This window comes from Fopius arisanus, unplaced genomic scaffold (assembly GCF_000806365.1).
Source record: "Fopius arisanus strain USDA-PBARC FA_bdor unplaced genomic scaffold, ASM80636v1 scaffold00096, whole genome shotgun sequence".
Classification (NCBI taxonomy): domain Eukaryota; kingdom Metazoa; phylum Arthropoda; class Insecta; order Hymenoptera; family Braconidae; genus Fopius; species Fopius arisanus.
The window spans coordinates 235394-255976 of NW_011887835.1; the positions used below are offsets into that span (position 1 = coordinate 235394).

Sequence of the window (20583 nt, forward strand, 5' to 3'; positions counted from 1 at the left end):
TCTAATTTATCTCCACTGAGAAAAAAAAATTCTTTTGCGCCAAGAATAATTCATAATCAAATATATTTGGCATTGAATCTTATGCGATTGCCAAATTAAATGGTGGACATTTTTTTTTTTCAATGGATCGACAATTGCTGAGTGCAGGGGACTGAAGACATCGCTCGATCGTTAAATTGATTTTTTTTACTCTAACCCGCCACGTGCGAATTAAATTCATTATATCTAAATTTCGCTAAAAAATTCTTGTAATTACATTCCTGAAAATATTCTCAGATTTTTTCACGCAAGATAATCATAAAAATTCAATGGAGTATGTTGCGAACGCGCCGCCATTTTGTCGGGGTCATTTCTCGTATGCATTCGCCATTGTTACGGGAAAAGGCGGGTAAATTTAAAATATCAAAAATGCCGGAATGTTTGTGAATTTGGTGATGAATATTTTGTCATTTAGGAGAATATTCTCAATGGTAAGTAAACATTTTGAAAAATTATTTCAGTCTCTGTTGGCTAATCTCCGGAGTCACGAGGCAGAATTCGACAAAATGAGTGATGACTCTTCAGAATTGATAGAATCCAGTAACGAGACGAGATTCTCCTCGAACGTCCAACAAATAACATCAAGATTCCAGTCGATCCAAGGGACCACAAAAGAACTAGTCAAAAAATGTGAACAGGCAACACAAGATCACCTGATGTACCTCGAGCGGTACAAGCAGTGCACCGACTGGCTGACAGCATCGCAGTCCCACTATCAATCCACATCAGACATCTCAACAGCTGACAAACAAGAATTGATAGCCCACGGTGATATCCTGAGGAATCTTCTATCTCGCATTGCAGCTGGTACCCTCCTAGTTAACAATGCAGTCGAAGCAGGAGAGCATTTGTACCCAACAACCGGCTCCGACGGTCGGGAGATCATCCGCCAGCAGCTGCTGGATCTCCAAAAAGCCCTGGAGACTCTTCACGACGGCGTAACATCCACCGAACGCGATATTCAAGTGAAGATATCGAGATGGTTGGGCTTCGACGAGTGCAGCGAAAGCCTCGACAATTGGCTGTCAAATTTGGAGAAGCAGATCAAACCGGAAATTGAATTGAGAACAACTCTGGATGAGAAACGAATTCAGCTTCAAGTTTATCGAGACTCTCTTCACTCTATTCAGGCCCGTCAGGAGGGTCTGTTCGCCCTCAGAGATAAAGCTGCCAATTTGCCAGATATGACAGAGAGAATTGATAAAGTTCTCAATAACTTGACGCAGAGGCATGCCGCATTGCTGAAGAGGGTGCAGGCATTTGTGGTGAAATACGAAGGCATTGTCCGTGATCATCAGCAGTACAGCGAAGCTGTCATGGAGACTCATCAGTGGCTGGATGCAACTCACAACGCCGTCAATCTCTGGGGAGATATTAAGCTAGAGAGAGTTTCACTTCATACGAATCTAGACAGACTGAAGAACCTTCTTCAGGGGCTTCCAGAAGAGGAGCCGTGGATTCATCAGATTGAAAAATTAGGGGAGAGAGTGATACCAGGGACTTTGGAGTCTGGCCAAGTGAATATCAGATCACAAATTGATTCCTCCCACCAGGAATGGCAGAGTCTAGTATCCGCGATAAAATCGACAATCGATACTCTCGAAATGAAACTTCAGCAGTGGAATGAATTTGAATTGCTGAAGGAGAAGTGTTTGGATTGGATCCAAAATACTGACACCAAGCTACACGCCATTGATCTCAAATCGAATTTATCTGAGAAGAAGGAACAGCTGGAGAAGTTACGGGCTCTTCAGGGTGAAGTCCGAGCTAAAGAATTGGAGATTGACGCTGTGACGGAGAGAGCGCAGCAATTGAATAAGAATTTGACGTCTCGCTCGTCGAATATCTCGGAATTGGGCATCAAGTATCACCAGATCAACAGCAAAGTCAAGGAATTGAATAATCGCTGGCAGCAGTATGTGGCGAATCACCAGGACTTTGACAATCAGATAGCAGCTTGTATGGGCTGGTTAGAAGGAATCCGTGAAAAACTCGCCTACTGCTCGGACCTCGGGGCTTCATCTAGAAAAGACCTGGAGAGCAAAATGGAGATGATCCAGGGACTTCTGCTGTACAAAGAGGATGGATTCGCCAAAATCCAAGGTATCATCGAGCTAGCACAATCAGTACTCGCTAATACAGCACCTGGTGGTCACACTGCGATCAATGAAGCGGTGTCGAAGCTGCAGGAGCAGTGGAGCTCGTTGGCCTCGAAGATGCTGGAAACGAAAACGAATCTCGATGATTCGATTAATAAATGGACAGGACTCCTCGCGCAGATTCAATCTGTAACTAAAACTGTGGATTACATGAAGAGTTCTTTGGATGAAGTTCTGCCGTTCCAGACGACGATGTCGGAAAAACGCGGACAATTGGAGAGAATCAAGGCTCTGGAGGAGAAGGTGAGATGCGAAAATATCGAAGTCGATGGCTTGAAGGCGAAAGTCGGGGAGATGATTGCCAGTGGTGTTCAGGGTGCAGCGGCATCTCAGGCTCAAGCAACTCTCAATAAATTCGATCAGCTGTTCGAACAGATAAAGTCTCTACTGGCTGAGCGTGAGGATCAGTACAAGGATCACAAGATTTATAAAGAATCGTACGATGATTTGATCGCTTGGTTGTGCCGCGCCAGAGAGAAGATCCCATCGATGAAGCAAAAGACCTTGAGCGATAAACTTGCCATTGAGAATGCTGTTGCACCTCTGGAGAGTCTTCTTAATAAAAAGGCACAGGGTGAGCTCCTTGTCGAGCAACTCCAGAATACTGGTGAAGTCGTTTGCGCCAGCACTAGTTCACAGGGTCAAACGATAATCAGAAATGAGATTAGGGCGATGGCCGAGTGCTTTGAGACGATGTTCAAGGAGATTCAGCAGCAGAAGGATCAGCTGGAGGAGACAGTGAATCAGTGGCGAGAGTACAAGGATGAATACGAACGTCTGAGTGATTGGCTTCAGCAGTATGACATTCTGATCAAGGCCCAGAAGAATGCACTCTTGCCTGATATCGAGGAGAAGGCGAAACAGGTGCAGGAAGTGCATGACATCCTGGAGAACTTGGTGAAAGGTCAGGAGCAGATCGACAAGTTCAACAAGACAGCGTCAGCACTTTTGTCCTCTCACTTGGATACTTACGTCAATAATCAATTGAGACACTTGAACTCTCGTTATCAAGTTCTTGTCAATCTTGCGAGAGACGTTCTGAACAAAGTGGAGACTAATTTAACACAGCACCAGGAGTACGAGTCGAACCTGGGGAAGGCTCGTGAATGGATTGATCATGCCAAACAGATTATTCGACAAGGAACTGAGGCAGCCTCCACCAGCAGTCGTGATGAGCTACAAGAGAGACTGGACAAGATCCAGGATTTATTGAAAAAACGAGAAGATGGACAGAATCTCGTGCATTTGACCGTCAATTGCGGTGAGAAGGTAGCGAGGAATACGAGGTCTGATGGACGTGAGGAGATAAATGCGCAATTGAAAGAGATTCAGAATGACTGGGAGCGACTGGTTAAGAAAATTTCAACAACAAAAGTTCACTTGGAGACGAGTCTTCTCCAGTGGGCGGACTACAGCTCGTCGTACTCCCAGCTCCAGCAGTGGATCAACGACAGGGAAGCTAAACTCCAGCAAGTCTGTGAGCAGAAGGTATCGAAGGCCAAGAAGGGTCTGGTTGGATTGAACTCGCTGGCAATCGGCGAGCGAAAGGCTAATTTGAGACAGACGAATAGTATTGTTCAGGACATCGTAGCGTTTGAACCGATGATTCAATCTGTAACGACTAAGGCTGAGGATCTTCAGCAGGCGACACCAGCCACTGAGATATCCATCAAATACGAAACACTCAGCAAGCACGCCCAGGAGCTGTATGCCAAACAGAAAGAGACTGTTGAACAGCATCAAGCATTTGTCGATAGTGGAAATGAATTTGTACAGTGGCTCAGAATTGCCAAAGAAAGACTTGGTAAATGTTCAGAACCCACTGGAGACAAGGAGTCTCTCTCCAGCAAGATCACTCAACTCAAGGTTCTTCAGAGTGAACTTCCCGAGGGACAGCGAAAGCTGGAGAAAGCGCTAGAGTGTGGTAATGCCGCTTGTCAAATTGCTGATGCTGAAGACAAAGAGATTATCGAGGAAGAAGTGGCTATATTGCAGGAAGAATACGATAATTACGTCGATGCTTTGAATAATGCAAAGGGTTTACTCGAGATTGGTATTGTCAAGTGGACAGAGTACGAGGATCAGTATTCTGAGTCACTGGAGTGGCTCACGCAGACAGAGCAATTGGTTCAGCCGTTCAATAAACTCCAGGATAGTCTGGAAGAGAAGAAGAATGTTCTTGAGCAGTTTCAGATACATCTCCAGACGTTGTTCGACTGGCAGAAGGAATTGGACAGGCTCAACATGAAGGCGCAGATCCTTCTGGAAACTTGTGCTGATACCAGGATATCAAATCAAGTTACTCAGCTCACGACTAAATACAACGCTCTGTTGTCACTCGCGAAGGAGATAATGCGACGATTGGAGTTGCATTATCAGGAGCATCAGCAGCATAATACGCTTTATCAGGAGTGTCAGGACTGGATAGACAGAACTCGGGAGAAGTTAGGGGATTGTCAATTGATACCCTCGACGATTGATGAGGTCAATAATAAATTGAACAGCTGCAAGGCCATTCGTCAGACCCTGGAGCAAGGCCAGAACAAGCTGAGGTACGCTCTGGAGCTCAAGGAGAAGGTGATAATGAATACCGAGCAGAATGGGGCGGCGAAGCTTCAGGAAGACACTGACAATCTCAGAGCTGATTTTGAGAAGCTCATGATTGATGTGGAGGTGGCACGACAGAAGCTGTCGATCAGGGCAACTGCTCTTGAAGAACTCGGTAAGCTTCATCGACTCATTGCTGATTGGATCGATGAGGCTGAGGGCAAGATCAGGCCTGAGGAGACTTCCAAGAATGATTTGAGTGAGAAGAGAGCTCTGCTCGAGAAGTACAAGACAGTTCAGAGGGACATGCAAGTACAGGCGGGGACAATCGATAAATTGAAGTCGAAGTTGAGTGAAGATGCGAGTATCACGAGGGGACCCTACGACGCGACGATCTCCAAGTACGAGGATATCCGTAAATTAGTCAGTGATAAGATAACAACTCTGGAGGATCAGGTGAACGAGCACGAGAGGTTTCAACGAGCGCAGAACGCAGCGTCAGATTGGGTCAGGAAAATGAGAGTTGATGCACAACAATTCAGCATGACTCACGGTGAGAAGGAAAAGCTCATCGAGCGAGAGAGAAAAATAAACGAGATCATACAGTCATTGCCGGAGGGAGAGTCCCTGATTTCGAAAGTAGTGGATCTCCATGAATCGGTGATTCGTTCAACAGGACCCGAGGGTCAGGACAGTATCAGACAGGAAGTCAGACAGCTGCAGCTTGATTGGAAGTCCCTGAAGTCGCAGTGTGAAGAGTCCCAGAAGACACTGGCAAATTGCATATCCATGTGGTCACAATTCAATGCAGCAACTGACAGTATGAAGTCCTGGCTTGATCAATTCCAGGTTAAGGTCAACGGTGAGCAAACACGCGAGAACAAAACTCCTGAGGATCTTGACAGATGCAAGCAGCTGGTGGAGGAGGCGATTCGACAGAAGCCAGTGCTCGAGGAGTTGAATGACAAGTGTGAGGCACTTCTTGAGATATCGGCGTGCAGCTGGGCCAGGGAAAAAACAGTTCAACTGCAATCGATGTACACAGCTGTTCTCAATGAGGCCCAGGGTCTTGTGTCGAGAGTCGAGAAGAACTTGTCGGATCACACGGAATTCATCAAAGCGAAAAAAGAAATGGAGGATTGGCTTTTGACTGCTCATGGCTCTGTCCAGGATTGCGCTGGTGTTGGAGATCTTGATTGGGCGCGTGATAAAATCGAAACAACTCGAGTCGTTGCAACGAGAATCACCGAAGGACAGCATCTGCTGTCGACACTTCAGAATGCCTTTGCTAAGGCCATCAATACTGCATTACCTGAACAGCAGGATCAACTCAGAATGGATATGGCTGCCATGAGATCCAGTTGGGAGCAGTTGAGTATGGATCTCAATACAATTCAGGCACAAGTAAAATCAATTTTGACAAGGTGGGAGGATCACGGTGATGCTTATGAGAGATTTGACAAGTGGCTGCGAGATACTGAACACACGATTGAGGGACTTCCTGATACTAAAGGAGAAATCGGGGAGATGAAAACACTTTGCGAGCGTTATCGACACATTCAGGAGGAAGTGAAGGTGAAGAAAGCGGATTTGGATCGGCTGTTGGAGGAGTCGGTGGAGTTGTCGTCGTGGGCAAGGGAGAAGACAACCGAAGAGAGGGCAAAGGAACTCGCTACTCGATGGGAGTCCCTGAGAGAACTCGTGGACCAGCAGAAAGCACTCGTGGAAAATGAAATCAGGGAGTACAATTCCTACCACAGCGCACTCCAGGAAACGGAGAAATGGCTGCTCCAGGTGTCCTTCCAGCTGATGGCTCACAACTCCCTGTACATCACCAGCAAAGAGCAAACACTGTCTCAGATTAAACAGCATCAGACTCTTCTGGAGGAGATCAACAAGTACCAGCATAATTTGGATGATCTAAAAGCTGAAGGACAGGGACAAATCGATCGTTATGTATCTGTTAATCCTGGAATTGAATCCACGATTCGGACGCAATTACAAAATGTCCAGGATAGTTACAATTCTCTCCTCAATACTGCTCTGCAGATTAAAAATCGACTGGACGAGTCTCTCGGTAAATTCGAGGATTACGAGAGAACTTTGGAGAGCATCATGAAAAATCTTGATGCTTACGAGCCGATTATGAGTGCCCAGTTGGAGACATCACTGGACACCCTGGAGACTGCTGAAGAAAACCTGGAGAGGGCTAGAACTCTTCACAATAAACTTCAGGCTGAGAAGGCAAGACTTGCTGTTGCAATTGAAGCCTGTGAAGCTGCTGCTGCATGTGTGTCAAGACCTGGGAGTCCTCTGGATGCTCCACCGGTACAGATACCGCAGAGGGAAATCGAAGTGAGAAATCGACTCGAGGATTTCATCGATCAGGTAATTAATTTTTTCAATTATTCTATCATTTATTGATGTGATTTTATTACTCGAAATTTAAACTGATTTTTATTTCGCATTGACACAACTAAAATTATTGATTATTCACAATTGAGCTTTTGCATGGACTATTTAATTTTTCGTTTTTTCATTTACTTGTGTTGTGCAGAAACATAATCAGAGTACTGCTGGAAGGCTGAAGGTACTCTTGAATGATGTCGAGAAAAAAGGCTTTTTAACGAAACTTAATGACATGTGCGAAAAGGTTTGCAATGTTATTATTTTATTCTAGTAACTCCCATTAACTTACACTCGTCGATATTCAAACAATTAGTATCGGTTTCATTCTTATTTTTCATCGTGGGTATTTAGATGCAAGTGCACTTGGCGAATGTGTCGAAAGCAGTGGGTGATCTCGAAGAGCAGACCCGCCAGAAGAACGCCCTGCGCACCTGGATAAATCAGCAACGAGCCTCCTGCGCAGAGTGGAAATCTCGACCAGCAAAATTGCGAGCAGAAGCAGCTCAGGCTGAGCTGCAGGCGATGAATGACGTCCTGACGAGTGTAGCAGATCGAAGATCTCGGGTTTTGACGGAAATGAATCTGAGGACGGATGGTCAAGACGATGATATCGAAGAAGGCCTCAACAAACTTGAGTCAGAACTCCTAGAGGCAATCGCTGACAAGCAATCCACCCAGGATTTGATACAAAAATACAGATCCCAGGTTCATGATATTCAGAATTGGTTCGATTCACTCGCGAAGAAGGTGGACGTAATCGAGAAGGGCAACGGTTTGAATATAGGTCAGAAGATCTCAGCTGTCAAGAACATCACCTCAGAGTTCGAGAGTCAAGCGCCACGGCGACTGGAGGAAGTCAAGAACTTCGCGGATCAAGTGATTGATTCCGTCAGTAATCTGGATTCACAGCAGATAGAGGAGCAAATTAAATCGGTCGAGCGTAGATACGCTGACATTGGAAAGAAGCTCCAAAGGAAATCTCAAGTTCTGGACATGACAGCTCAGGGAATCGAAGCAACACGAAAAGAGATCGAGGATAACCGAGAGTGGATCAGCCAGAAGAAGCAACAAGCTAGAGTTCGTGAACTCCTCGGTTACGAGGTTAAGCCCGCCGATGATCGAGTACAATCGCTCAAAGCGATGCTCAAAGAAGCTGAGAACAAGCAAATCGTTATCGATACATTAGAGAAACGAGTTGGCAATATGCAGAATGAACTTGAAGTGTCAGAGCAACAGGAACTCGAGTCAAGCACTAGATCATTGCGTGGTGAGCAGGCCGAGCTGTGCTCAATCCTCAGGGAAGAGATATCTGGTGCGACAGCTGCGTCTGATGCGCGGAAAAAACTCGAGGCCGATCTTGATCGTGCAAAGCTCTGGATTCGGGCGACACACAATGACCTGAAGAAGCTAAGTGGTTATCTTCCATTGAGGAGTTTCAAAGTGGAACAGGATATTGCCCAGCATAATGGAATTGATTCAGAAATCTCCGCCTTCAGCGAGCACAGCATGAAGAACGTGTTAAAACACGCCAACTCGTTGATGCGTGACTGCAACGATCAAGATCGATCTAAACTTCAATCGATCATCAATGCACTGAGCGATGATTACGACGCCCTTAAACAAGAGGCTGCAGAAAAACAGGCGTCATTGGTAGATCTTCTTCAGGGGCGAAAGGCATTTGAGAGTGAAATCGATCGCTGCCAGCGTTGGATCAAAGAAGCTGAGACTGCAACCTCGTCAGACGTCAGAACATCTAGTGTTGATGTTCTTCGTGAACAATTAGCCAAGTACGATCGGCTTAAGGACGAGGCAAAATCATTCGGCGATGATGTCGAGAAGATCCTGCAACAGGGAAAATCAATCCTTCCTACTGTCAGTGATGCAGACAAATTGGAATTGAGTGATCAATTGAAGAGCATGAAGGACGCACACTCCAGAGTTGCTGCTATCATCAATGAGAGAGCGAGCACTCTGCAGAAGAGTATCGCTGATGCTGAGGAAGCTGCAGCACGAGTTGCTGAAGCTGTGCGATTCATGTCGGATATTCAGAAGCAATTGCAGGATTTGAATAAACCGATTGGACCGAGGGTGGAAGACGTCGAGGGTATGTTGACAGCTTATGAGAAGATTCTCGGTGATCTCAAGGCGAATAAGGAGAAGCTCTCGGATTTGCAGTCAGCTAATGTCGGTGATCTCCATGGGGTTGTCGCTCAGCAGGATGATCTAATTCGTGCAATGGAGGGACAAATATCGAAATTGAGACAGCTTCTGCTACTTCGACAGCAATTCCTCGCCCTTGTCGCGGAGATAACGACATTTATCGCCAAGTATACAGAAATTGTGAGGGATATTGAGAAGCAGGAGCAGCCGATTGAGGAGAAAATCAAACGATACGACGACGTCATCTCCAAGATCCAGGAGTGCGAGGCTACATTGGCTAGTGCAACGGATAAAGGACAGCAGATTGCTGCTGATGGATCTGCAGTGGATCGGAATAATATCACTGAGCAATTGGGATCGTTGAAGCAACAGCTTCAGTGTCTCAGACGAGCTGTTGAGATGCAGAGGGATCAGCATGAATTGACTGTTGCTGAGCACAAGCGTTTGGCTGATGAACTCTCAGACATTCTCGATGGAATGGACACGAGGGAGAAGCTGGTGAAGTCACGACCGTTGTTGGAGAGATCGGCTGTGAGTGTCGAGGACGAGATCAGGAAGCATAAAGACCTCTGCGAATCTGTTAATGAATATCTCGAAAGGATTCGGGGGCTCAAGGCGTCTGTAAAACACGAGGAGAGCATGCCTGGATCGTTGAAGGAGATGTTGAGCGAGGCGATGTCCTTGCTCTCGTCTCTACCCAGAGAAATGGAAGATCGTGGCGTTTATCTGGAGAGCAATCACCAAATGCGGTTGGACTATGGAGTGCTGACGGAAAAATTGCATAATTGGGTGAGAGAAGCGGAGATCAGACTGCAGAGTGATAAAGATGGAGTTGATTTTGAGAATATTGTCAGTGATCTTGAGGAGCACAAGATATACTTCAGCTCGGAGTCGTCAATTCGTGAGCTAGTGTCTCAGCAGATTCAGCAGTCAGCTGACAAAATTTGGCCGTCACTCACCAGTGCAGAGCAGGAGGAATTGAGTCTTGAGCAGCAGCAGCACACGCAACTCCTGAAGAATACTTTGAATACAGCAAAGTCACATCGTGCCAGACTGGAACAAGCCGCTGACAGCTGGAGGGACTACACCCAAACTTTGGAGCGTGTGAAAGCTGTTATAGCCAGGACTAGATTCACTGACGAACCTGTCACGACTCTCGCTGGACTTCAGTTCAATATCCAGAAGATCACACATGCACTCAACGACATTCAGAATCAACAGTTCGAGTTGGATCTGTTGAATGAGCGTGGCCAGGAGGTGTTGGGTGTTGCTGATGCCAATAATCATCGGAATATTGAAGCTCAGTTGGCTGAGTCCAATGCTGAGTGGCGGGAGCTTGTGTCTGGGTTGGAAGGACGCAGAGATGCCCTGGAGGCACTCTCAAAACATTGGGAGGAGCTTGAGGCTAGGTGGAGTCATACTGAAACCAGACTAACAGCTATTGAGGAGAGGAGCAAGCTCGTGGATACCGTTGTCAGATCCAAACAGCATATTAGAGATACCATCAAGATTCTTGATGTAAGTCATGTTTTTTAACAGCTCTAGGATTACAGGAACAGTAAAAAATCATTTTTTCCGATATCGAATCGATTTGCCCGAAGAAAAATTGCCTATAGAAAAATAAATGTTGATATAAATAAATGAACAATAATTAAAATTTATAGAATGAAGGGTGAATATATTTTTCGTCTGGGATTAAGGGATTTTATTGGATTTTCCACAGGAACTTGTGGTTGAAGCTGAAAAACTGGAACCTGTGACTGAAGAAGTTAAGGGCCTCACGGGCCCAGTACTGGCGTATCTCGCTGCATTCACAGATGCACCAGCACGTGCTCTCCAGGAGCGACTGGACAAACTCGAGAAGTCATCGGCAATGTGAGTGAATGATTCCATTACTGCCTGACATGGACGTGAAATCATGAGATAAATTCAAATTGAAATAATTTCATTTCAGTAGAGCATCAAAAGTGATATTACAATGATTTTTTATTTAAAATAGCGTCCACCACAGGCAGATCTAGGCATGCGCATGGATTTTTATTCCGGCATGAGCTTTCCGCTTATTTCCCCATTTATTATCGTTACAAAATGATTATTTGTTATTATAAAATGACAGCGAGGGAGTGAAAATCGATAAATTTATGAGCGATGACTCCATGATCTCAAGTGTTGATCATGAATTTGAATAATTGCGTGTCAAGTTGCTGACAAATAATGCGAAACGATTGATGATTAATCGACGATTTACACGAGCACCTGGAACTGGTGAAAATCATTTAATTTTGGATGAGTTAAACGTCATGACTGAATTTGTCCACTGACGTAATTCATGCGATCGTAGAATAAGAGAAAGGTCGTGCTCTCGTGCGAAGGCTGACGGCCGTGGCATTCGCGTTATTATTTATTATTATTATCTGTCTTATGGTTCTCCATCTCCCAGTGATCACGGAATCATCAAATTCTCCCGATGATTCAGTCATCATTTCACAATCCAAGAAAACACACCAATTAACAGAAAGTTCACCGCAAAATTACGGAATGCAATGAAAATATAAATTAAATTTTATATAAATAAAAATACTTCAGTATTCCATTTAATTCTTAAAATTAAATTACTAAAATAATATTACGGATAAAAAATGAGTTGGTTATTGGATTTACGAGAGCCCGTGATGTAAATATCCGTTCCGATTTCTTATTCTCATTTTTCCATTCATTATTATTTAAAACAATAAATTTTCCCTCGAAATATTCGGCAAAAAGTGATTTTTTCGTGACGAGTAATAATTTGAAAAAAAAAATTGACAGGCAAAGTCATTGGCATTTAACGCCGGCTCGACCTTAAAGTTATTCTAAAAAATCACGGACATAAATAAATAGTACTTTCGTCTCCGTTGAGAATTATTATTAGCCCACAGGGTGTCTGCGTTTCGAAAAATCACCGAGTGTTCAAGACTCCATCGCATGCGCACTGAACTAGCTCTTGCTCTTGGCACACGTACGAATTTTCACCGAAAAAATAAACGAGTGAGTGAAAAAATGGCAATGGAGAGGGAACGAGACACCAAAATTGTCATCATCACTTCAATACGTTTCGAACCGCGAACAACTGCTGGCTGATTAGTGCCGCGCCATATTGTTAAGCCGTGCAATAAACCTATCAACAATTATTCAATTACTCTCGATAATCACGGACGAGACTTTTCCCCTTGTCTGAGCTAATTATCCAGGTAATTTTTCCGTTTAAAGGTGAATTAAGTGGATTTTCGCGAGTAGAACTAGTCGATGGCAGATCGGACCGAAATTCCCGCGTTTCCACTGCGCAGAATCGCAGAACAAATTGCAAGATCACTCGATCGGATCGATAAATGAGTTCTCCCAGAATCGCCGATTAATTCTAGATCATTATAGATTATAATGTGCCAGTTCCGAGTTGCTGACCTTCACCTGTCGGTTTTATGTTTTTTATTTTATTTTATTTAAACAACTAAAAATTCTGGTATTCAACACTGCCACGATTTTCTCCTCCACTTTTTTTTTCTCACTTCAAGTCCAAGAATACCAGCAGTTCAGTGAATGATGTCATAGACACTCAATGCTGCACACATGATTACCATTTCTTTTTATTCCGTCACGTGTCCTGAATGACGAAATCAATAGCGTAATTTATTTTCAACAATCATAAAAAGGAATAATGAATAAATTGCCGCAACTTTTGAGATTTACCGTCGAAAATTCGTGCTGCCAAAGCAACATAACTTAGCCGATCTACTTTTAGCCCACCTCCGTCTCTTTCCCTCACGACTAACACCAGAAATTAAGCGAGCCCTAGAAGATCTATCCGACGATAACTCCTGAAAATTCCGGAACATCTGAAAATTTCACCTGCAGCAATGTGGTGAACATCGTATTGAAATTACCGAATATCCCCCGCCAATAGAGCAACGAGATTTTTCTAGGTCGACAACTAGTTTTATTTCTGATTCACCAAGTCAAAAATACCGCGAACACAAGAACGCAATCGTAAATAAAACAGTTGCATTGTCGGAATTACCTTGAGAATGAGATAGAATAATAAAAACCTTTCAGGCTTGTCACGTCTCTCCGTTCAAAATCGGAAAAAGCGAGAGGAGACTTGAAATCCTTCGAGGAAGACGAGAGAGAAGTGCAAAATCTTGAGAATCGTCTGGAAGAGCTTCACCAGAGAATTGTTATCTTCTACGTATTTGGATCAGACCAAGAGGACATTGAGAATTCGATAGTTCACATCAGGGAGAGTCTTATCGAGCTCGTCGACAGGGTGAAGAGGTTCTCCGGTAGCACTAAGGCGCGGTACCAAACAACCCAACAGCTGATACCAAGTGATCTAGGACAACAGTTGACGTCATTGGAGCTAAACGCTGAGAGTGCAGTGCTCGCGATGGAGGATAAGCAGAGAGATCAGAAGAGAGCGAGAACGATAAGGAGTGATTATTTGTCAGATGTTGATGAGCTTCAGGCATGGATACGTCAGGCTGAGCTGAAGGTCCAGGACAGATCAATTGAGCCGATAAAACTCAGGGAATCACTGAGACAGATTCAGTCTGAGCTCACAGCAATGTCTGACAAATTGGAGAGATTGACGAAGAATGGACAGACCATCGTCGAGAATACAAGAGACGACGAGGAGCGCGACCTGATCCGCAAGACTATTTCAAATTTGACTGAGCAATTGGGACAGATCAGGTCCTGGCTTGAGGAGAAGAAACAGCAGGTCGGTGATACCCTCGATGCCTGGCAGAGATTTCTCGCTCTCCACGAGGCTGTCAGGGCGTGGACCCAGGAGAAGAGAATTTTCCTTGAGGAACCTCTCAGACTCACGTCACTCGTTCAAACTAGACAGCGACTTCACGACTATTCGGTAGGTTTCAACGGTAAAATCAGTAATCAGACTGATTTAATATCATTAATTCGTATTGTAGACTGCTGTCAAGAGCTGCAAGCAAGTCAATAAAAATCTGAGTGACATGGGTAAGGAGTTGGAGCTGATAGGTCAATTTACGAGCGTTGGAGATCTGCCAGAGAAATTAACAATTGCTGAAGAAGCCAAAGTCGAGGTTGAGGGTCAATTGTTACAGAGGGTTAGTTGAATTTATTGATATTCTCGATGAGAATTCGATAAATCAATCATGATAATGATTTCAGAATGCGTTGCTACAAGAGGCGAGCGAGGAGTGGGATCAGTGTGAGAAAAAATTGAAGGATGCCAAGTGTTGGCTTGATAAAGCGAGACAAAATTTAGAATCACCCCAGAACAAGAAGAAACCGCTGAGGGATCAGCATGCCATCAGAGAAAAAATGCTGAGCGATATTGTCATTCAGAAAACAAAAATAGGAATGTCAGTGGAGAAGCTGGAGGTGCATTTCAAATCTGGTCTAGTCGCAGACACTAAAATCAATGACAATGCCGATGATATCGTCAGCGAATTGAGTGCTCTCAATGAAATCGTTAAGGAACAAGCGACTTCTTTAGAGAGCTGTCTTGTACAGATCGATCAGTATCAGCAGGTTAGGCTTGTCAATTCGAATTATCGAAGCGGCTTGAGACAATATTTATTTATTTCTAGGATATACAGCAACTGAGACATCAAATTGTTCAAGTTGAACAGCAACTGCGATCCGCACTCAGTCCAACTCATCTACCTAATGATCGTGAGACTGCAATGCAGGAGCAACAGGTAGGTTTATCATGATTTAATCCTTATCATCACCTGCACTTTGTTAATGCGCTGATGCTGTTTTGTATTTGATACCAATCAAGGACCAATTACCGACGGGAGATGAACTGCCCTTCCTCACAGACGCGACTAAAATTACCATTTAACTATTTATTAATGATGAATCAATAGTTAATACTGTAGATATTTAACTAATTATTGTAACTGACATTATTCACTGGACTGTTGGAAACATTTTGATGCTTTTGAGAAGAGATGAGGTGAGATTGGATTTTTCTCAAGGTGTTTCCAGGATTAATCCACTAATTCACCTGTCCATTGGGTAGAAGAATATTTTAATAATCCAATCGATATTTCAGGAGATTAAATTATTCTTCTTCCACTCCACAATTTTCCCGTGATTTATTTTACTCACAATCACAGCTTTTCGTATTCATACCTGCACGCACAGATTAGATCTTAGATGGAGTAATAAAACCATTAACATTATTAAATCATTAATTGATTAACAATAATCACGTAGCGCTGGGGGAATTCCATTGATTAGTCATCAGATTATCATAATCAGAGGGTATTGGTTGGTATCTCATTGTTTTTTTAATTATTTCAATTTAGTTATTAAGTTTTGTTTGTTCTTTCTGTTGTCTCACGAGAGTACTTGATTTTGCTTGTTTGTGTTTAACGTTTTACGGATATTTTTTACTGTTAATTATTTTAATTGTCGATGATAAATCGAGGAGTGAGTAATTATTCACCCAGCAAATGAAAAAAAAAAACAGATGAAATAAATGACTTCTCACTGTCATCGTCCTCGTCTTCCGGTCAAAGAAACAAATTCATTGATTACATAATAATTAAATAAAATGAAAGGCAACAGACGGCACAATCAAGTCAACATCTCATTAAATTCAATTCCTCTTCAATCAATTGAAGATTTATTATTATTCTACATTCTGTTTCGTTGAGCATTATCATTTATGAATTTTGTTTGCTGCCTTTTCTTTCCACCGTGATCCCCACATCATCATCATCATCATCATCAAAACATCCGAAACAAATCCTCATATCCTTTCCCCTTTTCTCTTTCTCTCTGCATCGAAATTATAATTATTAAATAATTAAAAATCGTTATCCGACAAAATTTAAACCGACGAACTAGACGTATCGAGAACGAATTCGATCACTTCAGAGTAAAATTCATTCACGAGCCGAACGATCGAAATTACTAGTACAACGGGGAACCCCCGATATCGAGCCGCTGGATCCTTGAAATCGAAAATTAATACCGGGAATTGCGACACCTCGAGTCTCATCTCCCGTCTTAATTAATATTCTTAACATTCTTGTCAATTATTTTTCACTCACTGCGTCAATATGTAGCATCTAATAATTTTTCTATAGAATATTTCTTATAATCATCATTATATCGAGTGACGATTTAAAAAACATGAATAAAGTGCCCTTGATGAAAGATAAGAGCGTCGAAATCCTCATTGTCCTGCTTAAAGAAAATTTATAAAAAAAAAGAAAATAGACTGACTCATGTTATCGATGTTCTTTGGCTGTTGCGATTAATCGCATACAGGCCTTACAGACGCAAATCGACAATTGGAGGGAACGATCGAGAGTTCTGCTGGAGGAGATTCACATCCTGGATCCATTCTATCCACCAACGGGTGACCAGAGTCCGATAAAATTCGCGTCATACGCTGATATTGCAGCGGGTAGATCGAATCCGGCATCGAGAAATCCATCCAGAAATGCAAGTCCCTACAGAAGTCCCCAGGAGGTCCCGATTGACGACCCCAAGGTCCACCGTCCACTAGGAATTCGTGCTAGAGTCGAATCCAAACCGAATGATAATTCAAAACACCTGAGACCACCAAAAACCCAAGGAAAATTTGGAAAACGTGAAAAATCCAGAGATTCCAAGAAGACGAGAGGAGTACCTCAGGTACCTGGACACCGAGGAAGATCGCCATTACGAAAACCGGAGAAAGAGTCTCCGGAGGTGCGAATCCAAGTGGCGCATGATGAAACCCGAGTAAATCCTATCCAGGAGATGCGATCACTAGCTCCTGAGGCACGTAGAGAGAGATCCCGAAGTCCGATGTGGATTCCTGGGTCTACCTCGTACGCTGAGATACTCCGGGGAAATATTCAAGGAAATTTGACAGGTGGGGCTGAACAGCCCTCGGAGATGATGAAGTTGCCAATGGAGAGAGAGCCAGAGGTTGGTGACGTTCAACCCCAAGTGGAAAATGGAAGACCTGAGATCCCTGAATCCCCAAGTGATGATAAATCTTACCAGGAAGTCCCTCGATCACCAGAACAAATCCAGGAGACTCCCATGATGACGGAGTCGTGGGTTGATACTCCCATGGACTACCAGGTGCTGGATAAAGTTTATGGATCAATTCCTCAGGCTCGTCAACCTGATATGTACAACTATATGCATCCTATGCCTGAATTAGTTGGATTTATTAACGCAGGACTGGGATATCCTGTTGGATCCTATGTTTATCCTCAGGGTCATCAGGTACCTGCAATTGAAGTTATCAATCCGTACGAGAGTCACATGGGGTACAGCGATGATCATTACACGTCTCAGAGTTATTTGACTCCTGAGGTTTATCAGCAAGTGCCTGATGTTATTTATGCTCCAGTGATTGAAGGTCAAGAACAGGGGCTCTCGGATGTTCCTGAGAGGACTGGAGCGTCTGGAGAAGATGTGGGGAGTGGAGAGAGGAAAGAAAATATTGGGGAGTGTGATGGACCTTCCATGTCCTATGCTAAAATTCTATCGGCAGGTTTGCCTCCTCCTGGTCTCAGCAAAAAGGAAACGACTGTGAGACGAGAGCATTCTCCTCACGAGGTCACACCTCTTGAGGCTAAACTCGACAGAGGTAATGACAGAATGCCAAATTTATTGGAAGAGGAAGTCGAGGGTGGGAAATCAAAGGAGAAAAACTGGGACACGATTAGGAAAAAAGAGTCCAGGAGAAGAGCACCGGAAGTAACGCGCCTCGAGGCTGGAGGCAAGGAGAAGAAGCTGAAGAAACGAGGGGATCGATTTGAGGATAAAAAAATAATTCTTGAAGAGAAAATTGGGGAAGTGAAGAAAAATGTTCTGGAGATTGAGGAATGTACAGAGGATGGAAAGCTGGAGGTCAAGGATGAGAAGTCTTCTGATGGATCAAATCCAAAAAAACGGAAGCAGAAGAAGAAGAGGAGTGATAAAGGTGATGATGAGATTGATAAGGCTCTCAAGGAAATTGAAATTATGGATAAGAGGGGGAGAGGACTGGGGGAACGGGAGCAGAAAATTGTTAAAGAGGAAAAACTGCCGGAGAAAATTCTGGGGAAAGACCAAGTGCCTCAGGTTAAGAAAAAATCTAAGAGTAAAGGGGGGAAGATCGAGACGATATCGGAGGTGGGGAAAGTGGGAATGAGAACTCCGGAGGGAACGGAGGGAAAATCGGAAACAGAAGTGGGGAAAATTGAACTGGAGAGGAATGAATCGGTGGGAAAATCCCAGGAGAAAAAATCGGCTGCGAACTCGCAGGAGAAATTGGGAAATGAGCCCGAAGAGGTGATGGAAATGAAGATAGAAGGGGAAAAAGAAATTGGGAAGACCCGGACTAAATCGCAGAAGAAAAAATCTCAGAGGAAAGTCTCGCAGTCTGAGGATCAATCGAGGCATGAGATAAATTCCGGTGGAAAAGTTGAGTCGAAAGTAGAAGAGAGACTCGAGGAGATTGAAATAAAATCGGAGGAAAAATCGGTTGAGAAAGTTGAGATAAAACCTGAAGAGAAAAATCTAAATAAATCTCAGAAGAAAACGAAATCGGAGAAGAGATCGCAATTGAAATCCCAGGAGAAACATAAAATCGAGGAATTGAAATTAGAACCGAAAGTTAAAGTTGAACCTGAGGAAAAATTGAAAGCTGACGAAAAACCCAAATCGGTGGAAAAATCTGAAGGAGTGAAAATTATTCCCGAGGAAAAGCTCGAGACGAAAGCTGAGGAGGCGTTAAATTCAGAGTCAAAGGTGACGGCAATAAATAAATCTTCCAGCAAATCTCAGAAGAAAGGAAAATCTGGAAAAAAAATGGAGCAAAAACCTGAAGAAAAATCTAGGGTGACGGAATCGCCACAGCCAAAAGGAAAAATTGAAATCGAAGCTGGAACTCAACTCTTGGAAGAACAACCGAAAGTAGAAGATTCCTCGATTAAATGCGAAGAAGAGCCCCAAGTAATACCTGAGGAAACTAAAAAATTGAAATCTGATGAGACGAGAAAATCAGAAGAATCCATTTTAAAAATAGAGGACAAATGTCCAGGAAAGTCCCAGGAAGATGAACCCGAGGAGAAGTCCTCACTGAAACCAGAGAAAAAATCCCAGCTAGAGGCTACATCAAAACCATCAGCTCTTCAAATAAAACCTGAAGAGTTGCCACTAACAGAACCTGTAAAACCAGCAGCAAAACCTGTAGAAGATGTCGATGAATCAAAACTGAAGATCGAACCTGAAGAAAAGCCAGAGAGCATTAAGCAGAAAGAACCTGAGATAAAAGAACTGCCAGTAGAAGCCGATAAAATCGTTAAAACGGAAATAATCGTTTCAAAACCAGAGGAGAAAATTGTAAAAACAGTCGAACCTGCGTCGAATGATCAGAATGATTCCCCCAAGACTCCGAAACTCGAAAATATTCCAGAGACAAAAGATCAGACAAATTCAGACTCTAAATCCGTTATTGAGAGTGCGAAGTTTAAAGAAATACCAACAGGAGACTCGATTTCCCAAAAAGAAAAAACGAAATCGTTTCTCAAATCGAAGAATCGAGGTGAAGAGAAAGTTGTTGTTGAAAAAATCGCACCAATGATTATCGTAGAGTCGAAGAGACATACAGAGAGCAAAAGCGACAAGAAAATCCCTGGAAAAAGCAAAACTCCAGGGACTTCAGGTCCAGGAAAAAGTAAAACACCAGAAAACATTGGAAAAGCTCTGATTATCGAGACAACATCGACCACAATAACAGGATCTGAAGAGGTTCTCCCAGCTGACTTGAAGTCTGCGAAGTCTGTGGAGACAGAAAATATTCATCACCCCAAAATAAAATATGAGGAGCTAGTGGAGTTGCGACCAGCGACTGTTGAAGCATCTCTGACGACGACTTACGCTGCGATCCAACGAGCACCTGAAAAAATCGTTGAAGAAGTGATTTCTGCGGTCTCCAAGGGTGCGGAAAAATCAGGGACGACTGATGATTCGATTATTCATGAATCAGAACTCGAGATCATTGACTCTCCATTATTTGGAAGCGTTCAGAACAGGAGGAAGACAAAATTAATGCCTGAGACTTCTTCTCTCGATGAATCCCAGAAGATCGAAGGTTGTTCTGAAGATGAGGAGATCGTTAAGATAATGGAACGCAAAATTAAAGGCTTCAGGGAGAAACCGAGAACTGATTTAACGAGTGATTTGATGAATGATCATTTTATTCAATCGTATTGGATGAATTATCATCAGTATTGGGAGGCAGAGAGTG

General features: G+C 43.5%; 1 protein-coding gene across 1 annotated transcript in view; it reads left to right on the top strand.

The window, feature by feature from the left end:
- Msp300 (Muscle-specific protein 300 kDa) overlaps positions 1-20583 on the top strand; it is a gene marked incomplete in the record, with an annotated part of 57543 nt that overhangs the window by 12336 nt on the left and 24624 nt on the right. The window contains 8 exon segments of the mRNA XM_011312083.1: positions 501-7133; positions 7303-7398; positions 7506-10832; positions 11038-11189; positions 13404-14214; positions 14276-14434; positions 14499-14861; positions 14921-15031. Of these exon segments, the coding sequence (XP_011310385.1) occupies positions 501-7133; positions 7303-7398; positions 7506-10832; positions 11038-11189; positions 13404-14214; positions 14276-14434; positions 14499-14861; positions 14921-15031 (11652 nt within the window).